The following is a 14,629-nucleotide window of genomic DNA, read 5'->3' as shown; positions in this document are numbered from 1 at the left end:
TGTTTAAGACCAGACCAAGATATTAGACCAAATCTAAGGTGACCACAGTGTGGAAGGAACCAAAACCTTGTTTTGTGACTTCTACAGGAAGACTGTAACTTATTTTTTAGCTACTAATTTATCTCTTAGAAGGTCCTGTTTTTAAGACCAGATGATGAAGAACCTGCTGCAGTCCCAGGTAAAACCTTACACTTACTTAATCCACTGTTAATAACAGCGGTGTACCCAGTCTGAAAATTCTCTAGAATGAATTTTTTTCAGGCCCAGGAGACATTTTTGTGACAAGGAGTTGGTTTTGCAAGTAGTGAAATGGCTGGGATACCCTTTGAAGATCTCATCCCTTCTCCTGATCTACCAGAGAGCTGGTCAAGCTTTCTTATTCAGCAGAAAACTTCTTGTTTTTTTCTGCTGAGGATAGTGTATGGGATGAAGAAAAAACCTCTCTTCTAGCAGCAGGGAGTGTTTTCAGCAGCCCAACCACTCCTCCTGAAACATGTTTGAAGTTTCTCACTGTGTCACACACTTTTCTATGATTCTGAATAGCTCCTGCAATTTTCTTCTGAATTCTCATAAATTTTCTGTGTTCTCTTGAAATATGGATACTGCAGTAGCAGTATGAAGCAGACTGTTTTTTTCTTGGAACTAGTCCTACACACCTTTAATAAAAAGATCTTTAATTTTGTTACAGAAAATTACATCAGCGTCCCTTCCTCTCCTGCCCTTTCCTGTGAGTTATGATTCAGTACTGCTTGAAGAGAGCCACTGTCAGCTTCTGATTATTGCTCCCCTCTGTACTTTGATGGGTAACTCAGCTGGGAGAGCTCTGCTAAACTGGGAAAAGCAGGCAGGATCAAACTGCTTGGGATGGCTCTGAGTCTGGGACAGTCTCCAGGGCTTGGCTAACACCACTGGCCCAGAACATGCTGAAAGTCAAATAAACCTCCACACATTCAGCAGAAGTTACTTCTGGGCTCCAAATACATCCTGTAAAAGAGCCAAGCTACATTGGTTCCATGTAGCTGTGTTTTCAGATCCAAAGCAGTGGGGCAGCAACTTTATAGCTGCACTTCAGTTTCATAGCAATATCATTTGTCTCTAGTGACTTCACAGATATGAAACAGCAGTGTTGTATCACTGGCTGTTTATAAGATAAGGAAACCTGAGTGGAGTGTTACACAACAGATAGGAAGGTGGCAGTAATAATGAAGTTATAATTACTGTTAATTGCTTGCCAGGTTCTTAGTCTCCCCCCACACCCCCACCAATTTCAAAGGGACATTCACTGTCTTGATTTTTTGAGACCTTAATTGTTGTGCTGGGCATGACAGAAAAAGCATAGCTCCCAATTAGCCACTTTTTCCATGTAATTATTCCCTCTCTATTTTCTGGAATGCAGAAGGGAACACATACAAAAGGAATGTGTTTTGCTAGGAGAGGAAGCAGAGTTAGAAAGAAACACAGGATTCTGCAATCCTCTTTTGATCAAGATGTGTTCAGCAGATCTTTTATTTTATCTTAAACTCTTCCAGAACAACCTTTGCTGTGGACAATAGAGGATTGCAGTGCAGTCAGAGCTGTTGCATGATGATATGTTGAATAATAAACTTTAAAAATGGACAGAAACTTCAATACCTAAACAACCTCATGGCACTTTTTGGGTACTTTCTGCACTTGACAGCTCACTTTTTTTATCTAAGTGTTCATGTCACTCATTTGCTGCAGAGAAGACTGCTGTGTCTCGAGCAGAATAGACTCATCCGAGTGACCAAAACTTATTTCAGTCAAATACTAATCCTCAAGCTATTTTCTTATTGTCCTCTAAAAACCCAAGGAAATATCACATCCAAGGCGTTCTGCTGGCCTCATTGTTGCAGCTCCTCTTCCTTGTGGATGGTCCACAAGGTGCTCAAAAACATTGTAGTATTTCCAGGGACAAGTGCAGAGTTAAATGTGGTGTTACTGCAATATCAAATTATTGCTCTAAAAAGACCAGAAGTGATGTATCCTAAACAAATTAAATTCTTGGGGATCTCAGATACTTGGGGTATATTTAATTATTTGTTTGTTCATTTGTTATTTGATGTTAGTGTGTTTTAAGACAAACAAAAAAAGGAAGCGCAGTAGAACAGGAAAACCGAAATTTGATTAAAGGCAGGGAAAGCTGAGGTTATTCACCTTGGAGAAGATTCCAAGAAGACCTTATTGCAGCCTTTCCATATATAGAGGGGGCTTATAAGAAAGACAGCAATACTTTTTAACAAGTCCTATAGTGACAGAGGTAATGCTTTTTAAATTAAAGAGGGTAGGTTTAGAGTAGACATAAGGCAGAAATTATTGACTGTGTGGGTGGTGAGACACTGGAACAGGTTGCCCAGAGAAGTTGTAGACGCCCCATCCCTGGAAGTGCTCAAGGCCAGGCTGTATGGGGCTCTGAACAGCCTGGTGTAGTGAAAGGGAGGAGCTGGAACTAGATGAAATTTAAGGTCCTTTCCAACCCAAACCACTATGTGGTTCTGCATTACTAGATCATTTATTGTAAAGATGTTCAGGAGCAACTACCAAAACCCTCAGTGATCCCTCTTTCAGCTCCCTGGTGGCAATGAAGATGAACCTCCAGGGGGGCACTATGCACTCTTCTCCTGGTGTTGCTGTCCATTTTCAAACACCAGCTAGAGGGGTCCTCTGGTGTTGGGGAAGTTCCTACTCTCACTGATCACAAGGAATAGAAATTCCAAACTCACCTCTCCCTAGAAATGCCTTACATCTCATTTTTAAGTGAATTGCTGTAAGTTGCGACATCTAAACCACTCAGGAACCCATAACTGTCAGACTAGGTTAACATTTCACCTGCCTTTCAAATCCAGTTGATTCCTTTTAGGAATAAGCCTTGGAGGTGGAACTATCACTGCTGAGTCAGTCTTACAAGGGATACAGTGAAGCGGTACAATCAATTCCTTTATTGTTGCTGTAGCTGTAAAATGGGAAAAATCTTTATGCCTTTGCACAAAAACAGTGGTTTAAAAAGCACTGAGTGGATTGTGCTGAACATTCATTTAACTTTTTTAACAGTGACACCATCTGGGAGATGTATACATTTGGCAGTCCCTCTCCAGATAGACCAAGGGAGAGGTGATACCCACAGTGGCCACCGAAGGGTGGAATTGTGCATGCTGAGAACAACCATGACCTTAATTAAATGCTCAGACTTTCAGCTGGATTGCCCTAATTTGAAGAAAGCCAGAGTCCAGCACACAAGCAGCTCCTATAGTAGCCAAATTTGTCCAACAAAGTTTGGCAAATTGTATCAGGAGGACTGGGGAAAATTCCAGCCCAGGGTCATGGCAGGCTCAATTTGGGCAAGGCTCCTGCAAGCTGGAGATGATGGATAGCACAGAAACTTGATGCACAAGGTATAAACACTGTGGGCCATCCTTTCCAAATACGGCCTGATGGGGAATTTGGGGAATCCCACTGGTCCTTGCCTAGAAGTGAGGCTCACTACGATGTCTGGGCAGGAAGGATCAGAACAAGTGCAGCACGTTGATTAGGATATATACATAATTAAGGGTTTAATTAATTAAAGCCAAACAGAGCAGTCAAAGCCAGTTAGCTCTGCAAACTCTGTGCAGTGCCCCAGTGCCAGCTCCTCAGCTGTAAAATCCCCCAAGCATATGCCAGGAAACAAAGTGTTAGACAGTCCTTGTGGGGATGTCCCTCACAAGCATCTGAACTACTTTGGAGCTGTGGTTTGGCCAGACAGGGTATGTGTGTTAAATCTTCTGAAAAAATTCATATTTCCGTGGAAAGATTCCTGCAACTAGACTGCTCTGGCTTCTGATGGGCTGTGTGGAAAGGGATTAAAATGCAATCCCTGTAACTAATATGGATAATAGAATATGGTGTTCTAAGTAAAAATATATATAGTGTGGGGCTTTTTTAAACTTAAAATTGTGAAGGTTCATTGAAACTGAACTTCCTAAAGCCACAAAGACAAGAAATACATCTCTCAGATCTGCCTGCATGCCTTTTCCAAACCTTGCTGTTCTCCTAACCCGTTGATTCTGTGCTCAGCTTTGCACTGCTGCTGGGTGTGGGTGAGCTTGCATGGCTGCACTGGGCTGCTGCCCCCAGCCAGCACCCAGGGGTGTGCAGCCAGCTGTGCTCCAGCAGAACCCGGGTGCTGGGAGCCACTCAGGGACTGCTCTGGGGCTCAGCAGCCATCCTGCAGAGAGATGCAAGAAAAAATAAACAGCAACTGGGACACATTTCACTTGAGACTTTTTTTAACTAGTTGCTTTTCTGTTTAAAGCATCATGTGAGCAAATTTTGCTGGCACATTTTAGAGCTGGAGAGGCTGTCACTGTTTTAGTTGGGGTTTTAAGGTTTGGCTATGCCCTGGCTAATCACAGCACCTCATCACCTCACTGAACACAAAGTCTTATTCACACTGCAAGATTTGTGGGATTTAGTAGGACTTAATCCCTGTAATGGATGAGAGCATTTTTGACTGATGCAGATCCTCTGGGCTAGAGCTGAAATGACTGCAAGGCCTGCTCCTGAAAGGAGCTGCCATGAAGCCATGTCTCTGAGTGATGCCTCAACACCCACTCACCCATTCCCCCTGCCCAGTGCCATGCTGTGGGCTGTGCAGGCACTGGGGGAAGCCTGGCACAACTCCAGGCTGTTTCAGGCACCTCCTTCTCTGCTGCTGCCAGATCTCCCGTCAGCATCTGCAAGTAGGAATTTTTTCCGCAGTAGGCAATCCCAGTAGAACAGGTGATGTAGAGGAGTGAGAGGAAAGGAAAGGTAACAAATCTGTCCAGCAGAAACAAAGCTGACATTTTTGAATTAATACCAGAAAGTCTGGCCAATGCTTTAAGTCTGGCTTTTGGAGTTTGAATCTTACAGGCAACGAGTCATCTGGAACAATTTTGAAATTTTTTCTTTATAACTATTTTTCCTTAATATTCCTTGAAATGCAGCTGAAGCTGAAGAAGAACAACTGGACCATTCAGTCCCAGCACATGGAGAAAGTGTGCTGGGTTGCAGCAGGCAGTGCTGCCTCCTGGCCAGAAGGAACCCTGAGCAGCACCCGGTGCGTGCTGGGCCCTGCTGCCCCCTGGTACCCCTGCCCTGCAGGTGGAACCAGCACAGGCTGCCAGGCCAAGCACAGCATGAACAAGAAAAGGCCACAATTCTCTCCAGCTCCCCAGCAGACAGGTGAAGATGTGAAGAGGCACAGATAGAGATATGTTTGAAATCCAATGGCACAGACAGAGCCAACCTGAAATGCAAATTTCAAAGAAAAAATAAAACAAACAACCAAACCAACCCCCAAAAGCATGTGCATCAGTTCAGTAATGTCAGCAGTACAAAAAACGCAGTTTGCCCTTAGGATGTCTGCTTCTGCTTTCTTTGTGTGCCTTGTGTATTTGTCCTTTGAAATGTTGTGTGCACCTGGCCATAGCAGGATGCCAATATTAGACACCCAAATTATCAAGTACTATTAGAAGTCCTTTGTAAAACTATCATTTTGTCAGTTGCTAGAATTGAGATTTCTTTGGTAGAGTTATAGTGACTTTAACATTTTATGTTGTTTTATTAATTTTCATCACCTTACAGCTGCTGCTCACAAGTGCAGTGTTTGGCATCTTGCTCTGGCTAACTGCAAACTTTCCAAATATCATTGAAAAGGCAGTTTCTGTCTGACCTATTGTAGTGGATTGGTATTTTGAATTTTTTTTTTGCTATTTTTAAATAATTTTCATCTCTGGCAGGTCTTTTTTCCCTCATATGTATGTCCTGTTTAGTGATAGCATGTGACAAATTCTGTAGTTTATTTTCAAATGGCTAAATTGCTTCCAACTCCCAGCTGGACTTTTTCTGGAAAATTCATGTCTTCTTTTAGCATTCTCAGTTTAACTTAAAACTCTGACATCAAGGACTGCCTCTTACACAGGAAACTTTGTGCTCAGACTGCAAAGATATGGAGATTTTGTGTAGAAAATTGATGTTATTTAAGAAAGAGTTGTGGTACAGTGTGCACTTTGAGGACTGTCTTTTCCTTTTGTAACCCTTCTGATTATATTCTTCTCATGATAATGATACTTCCAAAAATCAGTGGTGAAACTCTGAAAACAAAACAGCAGCATTAAGTGTCTTTAAGGCAAGTAGCAAAAAATTTACTCTGTATAAAGGAATACAGTAGCTATTTTTAAGGAAGCACTTTCTAAGAAATTGACAGGAGCAGAAAAAGTTCAGCCAAAATATCTGAGGAATTTTAAGTAAGAATTTTCTCTGCTTTTTACGGTATTGTGTGATAAACCACTTAATCTTTGCTACAGAAAGAACAAAAAGCATGCAAATGTGACATTCATGTTTGTACACAGCTCCCGAGGCATCCCTGGGTGTACGGAGCAGCTACACATTTAATCTCAACCTACGATTAATCTTCTCCTTTCAACACTTTTAAGAAAAATATCAAAAAATGTTTCCTTCATAAACAGTTATCCCCAGGTTTTCATCACCAAAATGTTTCCTTCTCTGCCTCAGGCTGCTTCTTTTCCATCTTTTTAAATCTGAATAGGGTGCTTTTGGGACAGCACTGACTGTGGGCAGAGGCTGAGCACCTTTCCTGCCCACATCTCCTCTTCCTGGCCTCGGTGGAGGGAAAAGTTCAGCTCTAATGTTTCCAATTTTATGTTATTTATTTTTTTTATTTTTCTCCCAAATAATAAGATTGCCAGAAATACACTATAGCAAGGGCCAGTAACCATTGGATATTTACTGTTCTTCAGTGCAGACAGAAAGCATGTTTTCTGCTTCCAAGCCACATCAAATTACAAATCACATGGCCCTTGACTGTTGCAAGAAGCAGCACCCAAACCTTCTACAGAGTGATCCCAACATGACAAAGGACCATCACCCTTGAGCAGCGAACGTGGCTGGGGCAGAAGCTGTAAGAAGAACATTCTGAGCACCTGAGGCACCACAAACTGGGCACACCAACATGGGTGGATGGGAACAGGAGGATGTGGTACAAGGAGGACAAGTACAGAGAGCAAAACACACAGCTTTGCATGTTCTCCCCTCCTTTGCCAAGGCACAAGAGGTTGTTCTTCTGAAGTATTTTGAAGATCTGTGGGGCTAAAAGCAGACAGAGGGATACCACCCCAACAGTGCCACTGTTTTATGAGGGTGTCCTAGAAAAGCCATCGTCCCAACCCAGCACTGATGAGACCGCAGGAGGCCACACAGAGCAGTACTCAAAAAACTAAAGCAGTGTCTTTATTTTATACATAACAATCAGTATAAAAAGTTTATTACATAAGAGCTGTTCTGTTTTCAATATATTATATTGCTTCAAGCTGATGCAGAAACTTCTTACATTATAGCTCTACTTTGTTTACAATACATTATGTCAGTTAAATGGTACCACTGCAGTTTCTTTTTAATACACAAAACTGTAAAGCCAAAAATAACATTGAATTGAGTTATTCAGTTTTTAAATTAGGCAACTTATTTATTTATGTATTTGTTTTTCTTAGGGAAAAGTCTAAATACACAATTTGTAAAAATTTGCAAAATGCACCTTTCTTTTGTCTTAGGCAAATTGCATCTGTAGTCATTGAAATAATTCAGGGTTAGCATCTACAGGATTTTCTCCTTGAATATTGTTACTTAATTTTCGGATAATATTTGCTATATAACCAAAAAAAGGGGAAGTTTAGCTGTAACTGAAGTGTAGTACAAAACACCATCCAAAGCACTGAGAGAAGAAGCCTATATAATCATGCTACAGAAGTATTTATAAAACTTAAAAGGAATAGTAAGTGTCAGCTCACTGGTTTATAATGAAGCTAATAAAATTCCAGCCGGTAATCTTAACTGTAATGAAGAGCATTTTAACATTCAATCCATGAGAGGTTAATGAAGGCTGTGAACTTTGTGTAACACGAACCATTTCAGATGTTGGAGCTCACCAGATATAATTGGATTCGGGTGGGACATGCTTCTCCTCGGCCCTTTTTGGCGAAGGCGTGTGCTGCCTGTGCTTGCTGCCTGCTGGCCTCAGGGCGCTCAGACCGCTGGCTCCGTACCCTGGAAAATTATCCAGTTCAAGAAAAAAGAATCCACAGAAGTGGGCTCGTGATCCACAGCTAATATTTCAAATGGAAACTGTCTTACCCATTTGAACAAAGGATTTTGCTTTGCCTTACAAAAGTGCTCACACGTCTGTTACCCCTCAGGACGAACAGAGTCCTGCCAGACAGACAGATGCTTGGCCTGGCCAGGGAGCCCAGGGATCCCAGCACAGCCAGGCTGTCACTCAGCCTGGGGTTCACATCTGTAACCCCCATGCCAGGTGGGTTACACTCATGATGATCTGCCAGCTCTAGAGTGGGGCGTAAGCAACCCCCTGGGGAGAACCTGCACCAGCTACCTGAGCTGGGCTTAGGTTTATAGCTGAGTGCAAAGAAAAAGAACACCAGTGACCATAAACACCCGGGGGAAAAAAAGCCATCTGAAACAGGCTTAGTAGAGCTGCTTTGTTGTGGAAAATGAAAGCAAACAATAAAAATGGAATTCAAAGTATTATGTTGTAATTCTTTATAGGTTCATTTACTCATCTCATTACTTAAAGCTCATGGAAATTACTTTGAAAAACTGAGTCCTCTGTTCAATTTTTTAGCCACTTCTTTTTTAAAGTAAACAGCTTTACCAAAGAGCCATTCATTCGATGGAATATGAAGCAAGTCTCTCAAGTTAACTGTAAGTCTCCTCTCAAGACCTGGTGATGTTTGGTTCCAGTTGAAAAGAGGGAACTGCAGTGCATGCACATTAATGGACACTTAAAATGGGGGTGAATTTTGCCAAATGCCCATTTCACAGGTTCTGTGCTGAATACAGAGAGTTTTGCAGTACTAAACACAACAGGACTGTATCCAAACTCCAAGTAATAAAGGATGCAAAACCTTGGAGTTTACAATAATGTGAGACTATTGACTTCTTATCACAAGGCAGGTGTGAGCTTTGGTTTTGTTGTACAAGTAATTACTTCTTTGGTGATGGTCACCTAAAGTATGTATTTGTTTTCATGTGCTATCTGAGTTCTTTATAGGAAGAGTATGACAGGAAGAAAAAGTTCATACCAAAGTTATAAACTGTAGTTTGTAGTGATTCATTTCTTTATATCTTTTTTCTAACCATAACTTGTATTAACGGTATTTCTCCTTCAGAGAGTAGCATGAATACTTAAACACAAATCCACTAAGTAACGACAGAAAAGTAGACTCCCAATTTTCACAGCAAACCTAATTTTCACAGCAAAATCCATCTTAGTTGGATAATACTCAGTTTTCAATGAAAATACTGTATTTATTCTATACATTTTGATGTGACAAAAATCATATGCATCAACAGGTTTTAATAAAAGTGAACATTGAGTTGATGCTGCAACGTAAGGTTCACATTCCTTATGGCTGATTGGTTTTGTAGCTGAAAACTTTTTTATTATTGACACATAAAACACAACATGTGAATTGGTAGCCAACAGTGATATACATTAGTATTTTTTGGGAGTATATAAAGATCACTGCTGTTACAGTATTGTTGCACATGAAACATAAAATTAAATCTGAAGTTCTTACTGGATATATCCTATTGTATTTCAAATAATTATACAACACCATTTTAAGCCCAGTGAAATGATCAGTTACTACAATAGATGGTAAATGAACCAAAAAGCACAACAGAAATTTACTTCAAGAACTTTAACTTTGCTTTGGGGCAATGCATTTTGTGTGCTGTGGAACATGGGTGGGAAGAGGAGAATTAAAATGTAAAGTTGCAAAGAACAGATCTTGCATAATTCTTCAAGTTTTCCCCAAAATTTCTAAAGGACATTACATTTTTTCTAAGTTTCAAGCAGTTTTAAAACCTGACATTGTTTTATTTTTAAAAATACCTACCCAGCATTTCAAAGCTAGCTGACATTACTGAGGAGTATTGAAAAAATTGGATCCCTTCCATGCTATGGTGGGAGGACATGCAAGTCCTTCTCTGATTGATACCAGATTCTGGAATTTCTAATACAAAAATGGCCATGATAAAACACTTTCAAATTATTATGAATTTTTTTAAGTAGGTGAAATTATGGAGTATTGAAAGCCTTTGTTTTATTGCTTGGATTAAAGGTCAGAGAAAAAGGAGTGTGGTATTATTAATGATGCTGGAAAGGCTCTTGAGGCAGTCAGTTCTGTATAGCACTGGGTGTGTAACACCTCAGATCCAACTCTCAGGGTTTCTCACTTACTTTTATTGCAGTGTCTCCCGTGCCAGCCTTCCTTGCACTGGCATTTGTTGGGCTCCACACAGGTGCCATACAGGCCACAGCTGGGTTCGCAGACAGCTGCAGAAAGTGAACACACACACTTGTTCTCATGACATTTCCTCCAGAGACAGTCACACATTTGCTCTCCCTGCTGTTTCACATGATGAGCTGGTCCTGGGCTCTCAAAGTAAATCTATGCCTTTGCACTGACTGCAGTCAGAGCCCTGAAACAGTCCACACCCATTCTTTACCGGCAAGGTCTGGCTCAGCCCCTGGCAAGAGAATCAGGTTGTACAGCAGAGATGAGCATCCATCAGAACCAGCCAGAGGAGAGAAGTCCCCAGCACTCCACTTAGGGTGGATATTTACATGGCAAATTATTGACATTTCATTAAGCATTTCTCTCACTAAACTGCCATTGCTGAGCTGACACACTGCTGTTTTATAGAAACTCAAGAGTACAGAAGGGCCTGTGAGGACACTTCAGTTAAAAAATGTTTCTGGTTTCATAATTTCCTTAAGTCTGGTGTATGATGTACGTCCAGAAAGTAAAATAACTTGAATTACTTTGACAACAAACAATTAGCAGTGATGTTATGTAAAACAGATACTGCACAGCGAGCTCGATGTTCCCACAGGGACTGAAGGAGTGGCTTTGGTACTCACGCTTTGAACACAGGTCTCCCTGGTAGCCTTTGGAGCACTTGCATTTGTTCTTACCAGTACATTTGCCTCCATTTCGACATGGTTGATGGCATTTACCTAGAAATTGAAAAGGTGGAAACAGTGGTCTTAGTCCCCTGTGCCTACTGGAGACAAGTGTCAGACAAGCTTGCCTGTACCTGAAAACTCACCAGATGTTAGAGTGTGCACTATAGATCCATCAGGAAAGACTCTGCTGCAAGTCTGTGCTTCCAACTTAAAATTGTTCTTCTCCTTTGAGAATATGACAACAATTTGGCATGGCCAGAGCCTGTGTGACCTTGGTCAGTACTGACTCCTGCTCTCCCCACCCTTTACAGGGGAGGCAGCCCTGCCCAGACCATGCAGTTCCAAAGAGTGGGATCCAAACCCGAGGGGCCCCAGCAGAAAAAAATCTAGTGCCATCTGAGAGCAGTAGGATACTCAGGAAATGACAGGTGTGGCTGCTACTTGCAGACAGTAAATAGATTGGCTGGGCCCTTCAGCTTGTAGCACAGACTGGGAACACCATGGTGCTGTGGATGTTGCAGAGAGGAATGTTCCACATGGCAGCTCAGAAACTAAGAGCTCATTACAAATACATGCCCTTCTTTCCTGTTTGCAAAGAACAGAGCAACTTTGCTAACAGTAATCCGAACTGGCAGACATTTTTCCAGGCTCTTGGTCTGGAAATTACTTTCCTTCACAAACAGCCTTTGCCAAAGGCATAGGCTGGGTCAGGTGTTGTTGCTGTAGGAAGTCTTGTTTGGCCCTGATTGTCTGGGACTGAGGAGGCCCTCCTGGTGAAGAACCACACTCAATTTCTTTCTTTCATTCTGGGCACACCAGGGACCTTCCTCAAACTTAACATCCAATGTCCCACCATCAGACTGCCTTGTTAGAATTTGTCTGCATTTCTGAACTAATTAAATCTTCTCTCTAAGAAGGGAAGAACAGTGCCCATGAACTCAGACACTCCCAAGCTGAGGGAGGTTCACTGTCACTTCCTGGGCACTCTTGAGCCACCAAGAACTGCATCCTCACTTTTCTGCCACCTTGGTGCCCATATGTACCAATGCAGATTTTCTCATTGTGGTCCAAAACCACTTTTTATCTTTTCTAATGCCACTAGACTTCCTTCTTCATTCAGAAAAGAGAAAACAAAGGCACCCTTCCTAGATTTAACACTAATATTTACCTGTATCTGTAAGCAAATAAAAACTGGAACCTGGGGCAGCGAACTGATTCCTTTCCTTCCCTTTCCCTTTTTCCCTTCTCCTTTCCCTTTCTCTTATTTTCTTTTCTTTTTTTTTTTTTTTTAAGAAAGGTATTAACTGAGAACTGCACATCATAATTTAAGCATCAACACTAGCTTGCTGTGCCGAAAACCTCATTTCATGGTCACAGACTGTCCTCTTGGGAGCTCAACATCACAGGCAGCACCTGCTTAGCCCTCAACCCCTACAGACCTTTGTGATACACATGTATATTGTCAATATAAAGGAAACACTCATTCCTATTCTACATAATTATTTTAATAACTCTGAAAGAATTTTCATAAGTAGCTGGTGGAACAAACTGTGCTGAGGAGAGTTTCTGTAAAAGCACAATTCCTCTGCAGGAGCCTTTGGGGAGGGAAACTTTAGGCATTCTAATTTACAAACAATTGCATCCCAAGTAATTAACAATTGGAAAGAGCAATGCTAAAGAAATCAATGAACTTTCCTAGTTCTTTAAGCAAATCTGAAGGATATGGGTCAAGAAATGTGACATCAACTTCCACCAAGTTGCAGCAGGCAAGCATTTGGCTCAGTGCATCTCAATTAACTTCGGACTAGGATTGCCACAGAATCAAGGAAAGAGTAGTAACTCTCTCTGTTATTGACTTAGAGATGGAAAAAGCAACAAAACAGCTGGTGACAAGTAGGAGAGGAATCCAAAGCAAAACAAAACTCTGGATTCAAAGTGAAATACTAATTAGGAAAAAACCTGGAAGACTTTGAATGCTTGTTAGTTTTGTAGACTGGGTTCAGTACACTTCCCAGGAGTCTTACAGAGGGATTCAATTATTACACAAGCACTGAAAACCTATACCCATTTCTAAAAAAACCCAACAAAACAACAAAACCTTGCAATTTTCAGAAGATGGCTTTCTGCCTGTTGAAAGGTTTTTCCCCCTCGTTATTTTAAGAATCCCATGATTAAATGTAGCTGGCCCTGGATCTAAGAAAATGGACTGAGTTGTGTTTCTGCTCTGGTATTTCTAAGCCTTGTCTAGATTTCTTGCAATCTTCCACTGCTGTGCTGATGCAGTGCCCAGGGGTGATGACAGCTGTCAATCACAGTCTAACAATTGCAGTCCTGGCTTTACAAGAGCCAGAGTAAGTGCATCGCTTTCCTTGCTCTCATTGACGTTGTCCCAGTTTACCACAATCTGAATTTGCTCTTTTTTCTTTTGTACAGAAGCTAGTTTACTGCCTGTATTTTAATTAATTTAATTTGAGTTTCACAGGTAAAGCTTTCTAGGAAATCAAAACAGTTGCACTTATCCCAAGCAGCAGTAGACAAATACAAGCTTCAGTTCCTCAGACAGATCAATTAAATGGACTGCACTTAATTATAAATGCTGCAATAAGAGTTCTAAGAATTCTCCTCAAAAAACCCACCACCAAATATAAAATGCATGTTTCTCTCTGAATCAAACTTTAATTTTCATATGAAAAATGTCAACAACATTGACATTTTAGGGACTGAAGAAAGAAATGGGGTTCTGCCAAATAGTCAAATTTGAACTTGATATAAGCAAAGGTAAATCCAGTGAAAACCCACACTGTTGTTCTTGTGGTATATGATCTGAATTTATATCAGTGGGCAATCTTCATTTACTTAAAAACAATAAAGCTTTGCTGCTTCTTTTTCCCTGAATTTTTAATGCTGTAAAAAGGAGTTGCAAAATGCCTTGTAATGCATAGAGACATGGTGAAACATTTACATACACCTACTGTTAATCTGCACATAAAGAGTGAGCAAAATGTAGGTCTTAGTGTACCTGTGTACTTTCTTTGCATAGTAATTCACTTGTTTTTGTGTATTGGCTGATAGCAAGTTAAGAGTTTATTTCCACGTGTTTCCAAAGTGATAAAAATTTCCTAATTGTGAGGAGAGCTTGTTTCTACTGATGTATATTAAAAAATCAGCATTTACATATCCTAGGCGAAATACTGCTCTCCATGCTCCTGTGAAGGTGCTGGGAAATATTAGTGGGATTATTTACAGTAGGGAAAGCTTTCCTGCACAGTGTCCTGTTAGAAGTTGTAAGTCCAGGAAGAATGAGGTCTGGTTGTACATCCTCAAATTACCTTGTGAATGTAACTTTGCATGTTACATGAAAGCTCTCAGCTCTTACAGTTTAGTTCTCCTTTTGTCCCAAATCTTTTCATTCCCAAATTATAGTAGCCCTTTCAGAGGTGACAGCTCAAACTTAATCTGCTGTGCCCAGGTGTGATTTGCCATAATGTTTGAAAATAGATGCACCCCACAGGCTTGGCATGGCAGCACATGTCTGCCACAGGGCGTTGCTTGCATACTTATGGCTTGAGTATTGTTACCAAGCCT

At 41.0% G+C, this 14,629-nt stretch overlaps 1 protein-coding gene across 1 annotated transcript in view; it reads right to left on the bottom strand.

The window, feature by feature from the left end:
- Positions 1 to 7,262: 7,262 nt before the first annotated feature.
- WIF1 (WNT inhibitory factor 1) overlaps positions 7,263 to 14,629 on the bottom strand; it is a 37,475-nt gene continuing 30,108 nt past the window's right edge. Inside the window, exons 8-10 of the mRNA XM_058022020.1 lie at positions 11,000 to 11,095; positions 10,316 to 10,411; positions 7,263 to 8,100 (exon numbers count right to left, since the gene is read on the bottom strand). Coding sequence (XP_057878003.1) covers positions 7,979 to 8,100; positions 10,316 to 10,411; positions 11,000 to 11,095 — 314 coding nt within the window. The 3' untranslated portion in view covers positions 7,263 to 7,978. The remainder of the gene's footprint in view (positions 8,101 to 10,315; positions 10,412 to 10,999; positions 11,096 to 14,629) is intronic.

This window comes from Melospiza georgiana, chromosome 4, assembly GCF_028018845.1.
Source record: "Melospiza georgiana isolate bMelGeo1 chromosome 4, bMelGeo1.pri, whole genome shotgun sequence".
Taxonomy (NCBI): Eukaryota; Metazoa; Chordata; class Aves; order Passeriformes; family Passerellidae; genus Melospiza; species Melospiza georgiana.
The sequence above is the reverse complement of the archived record's forward strand: the minus strand, read 5'-3'. Positions and strand labels throughout refer to the sequence as shown.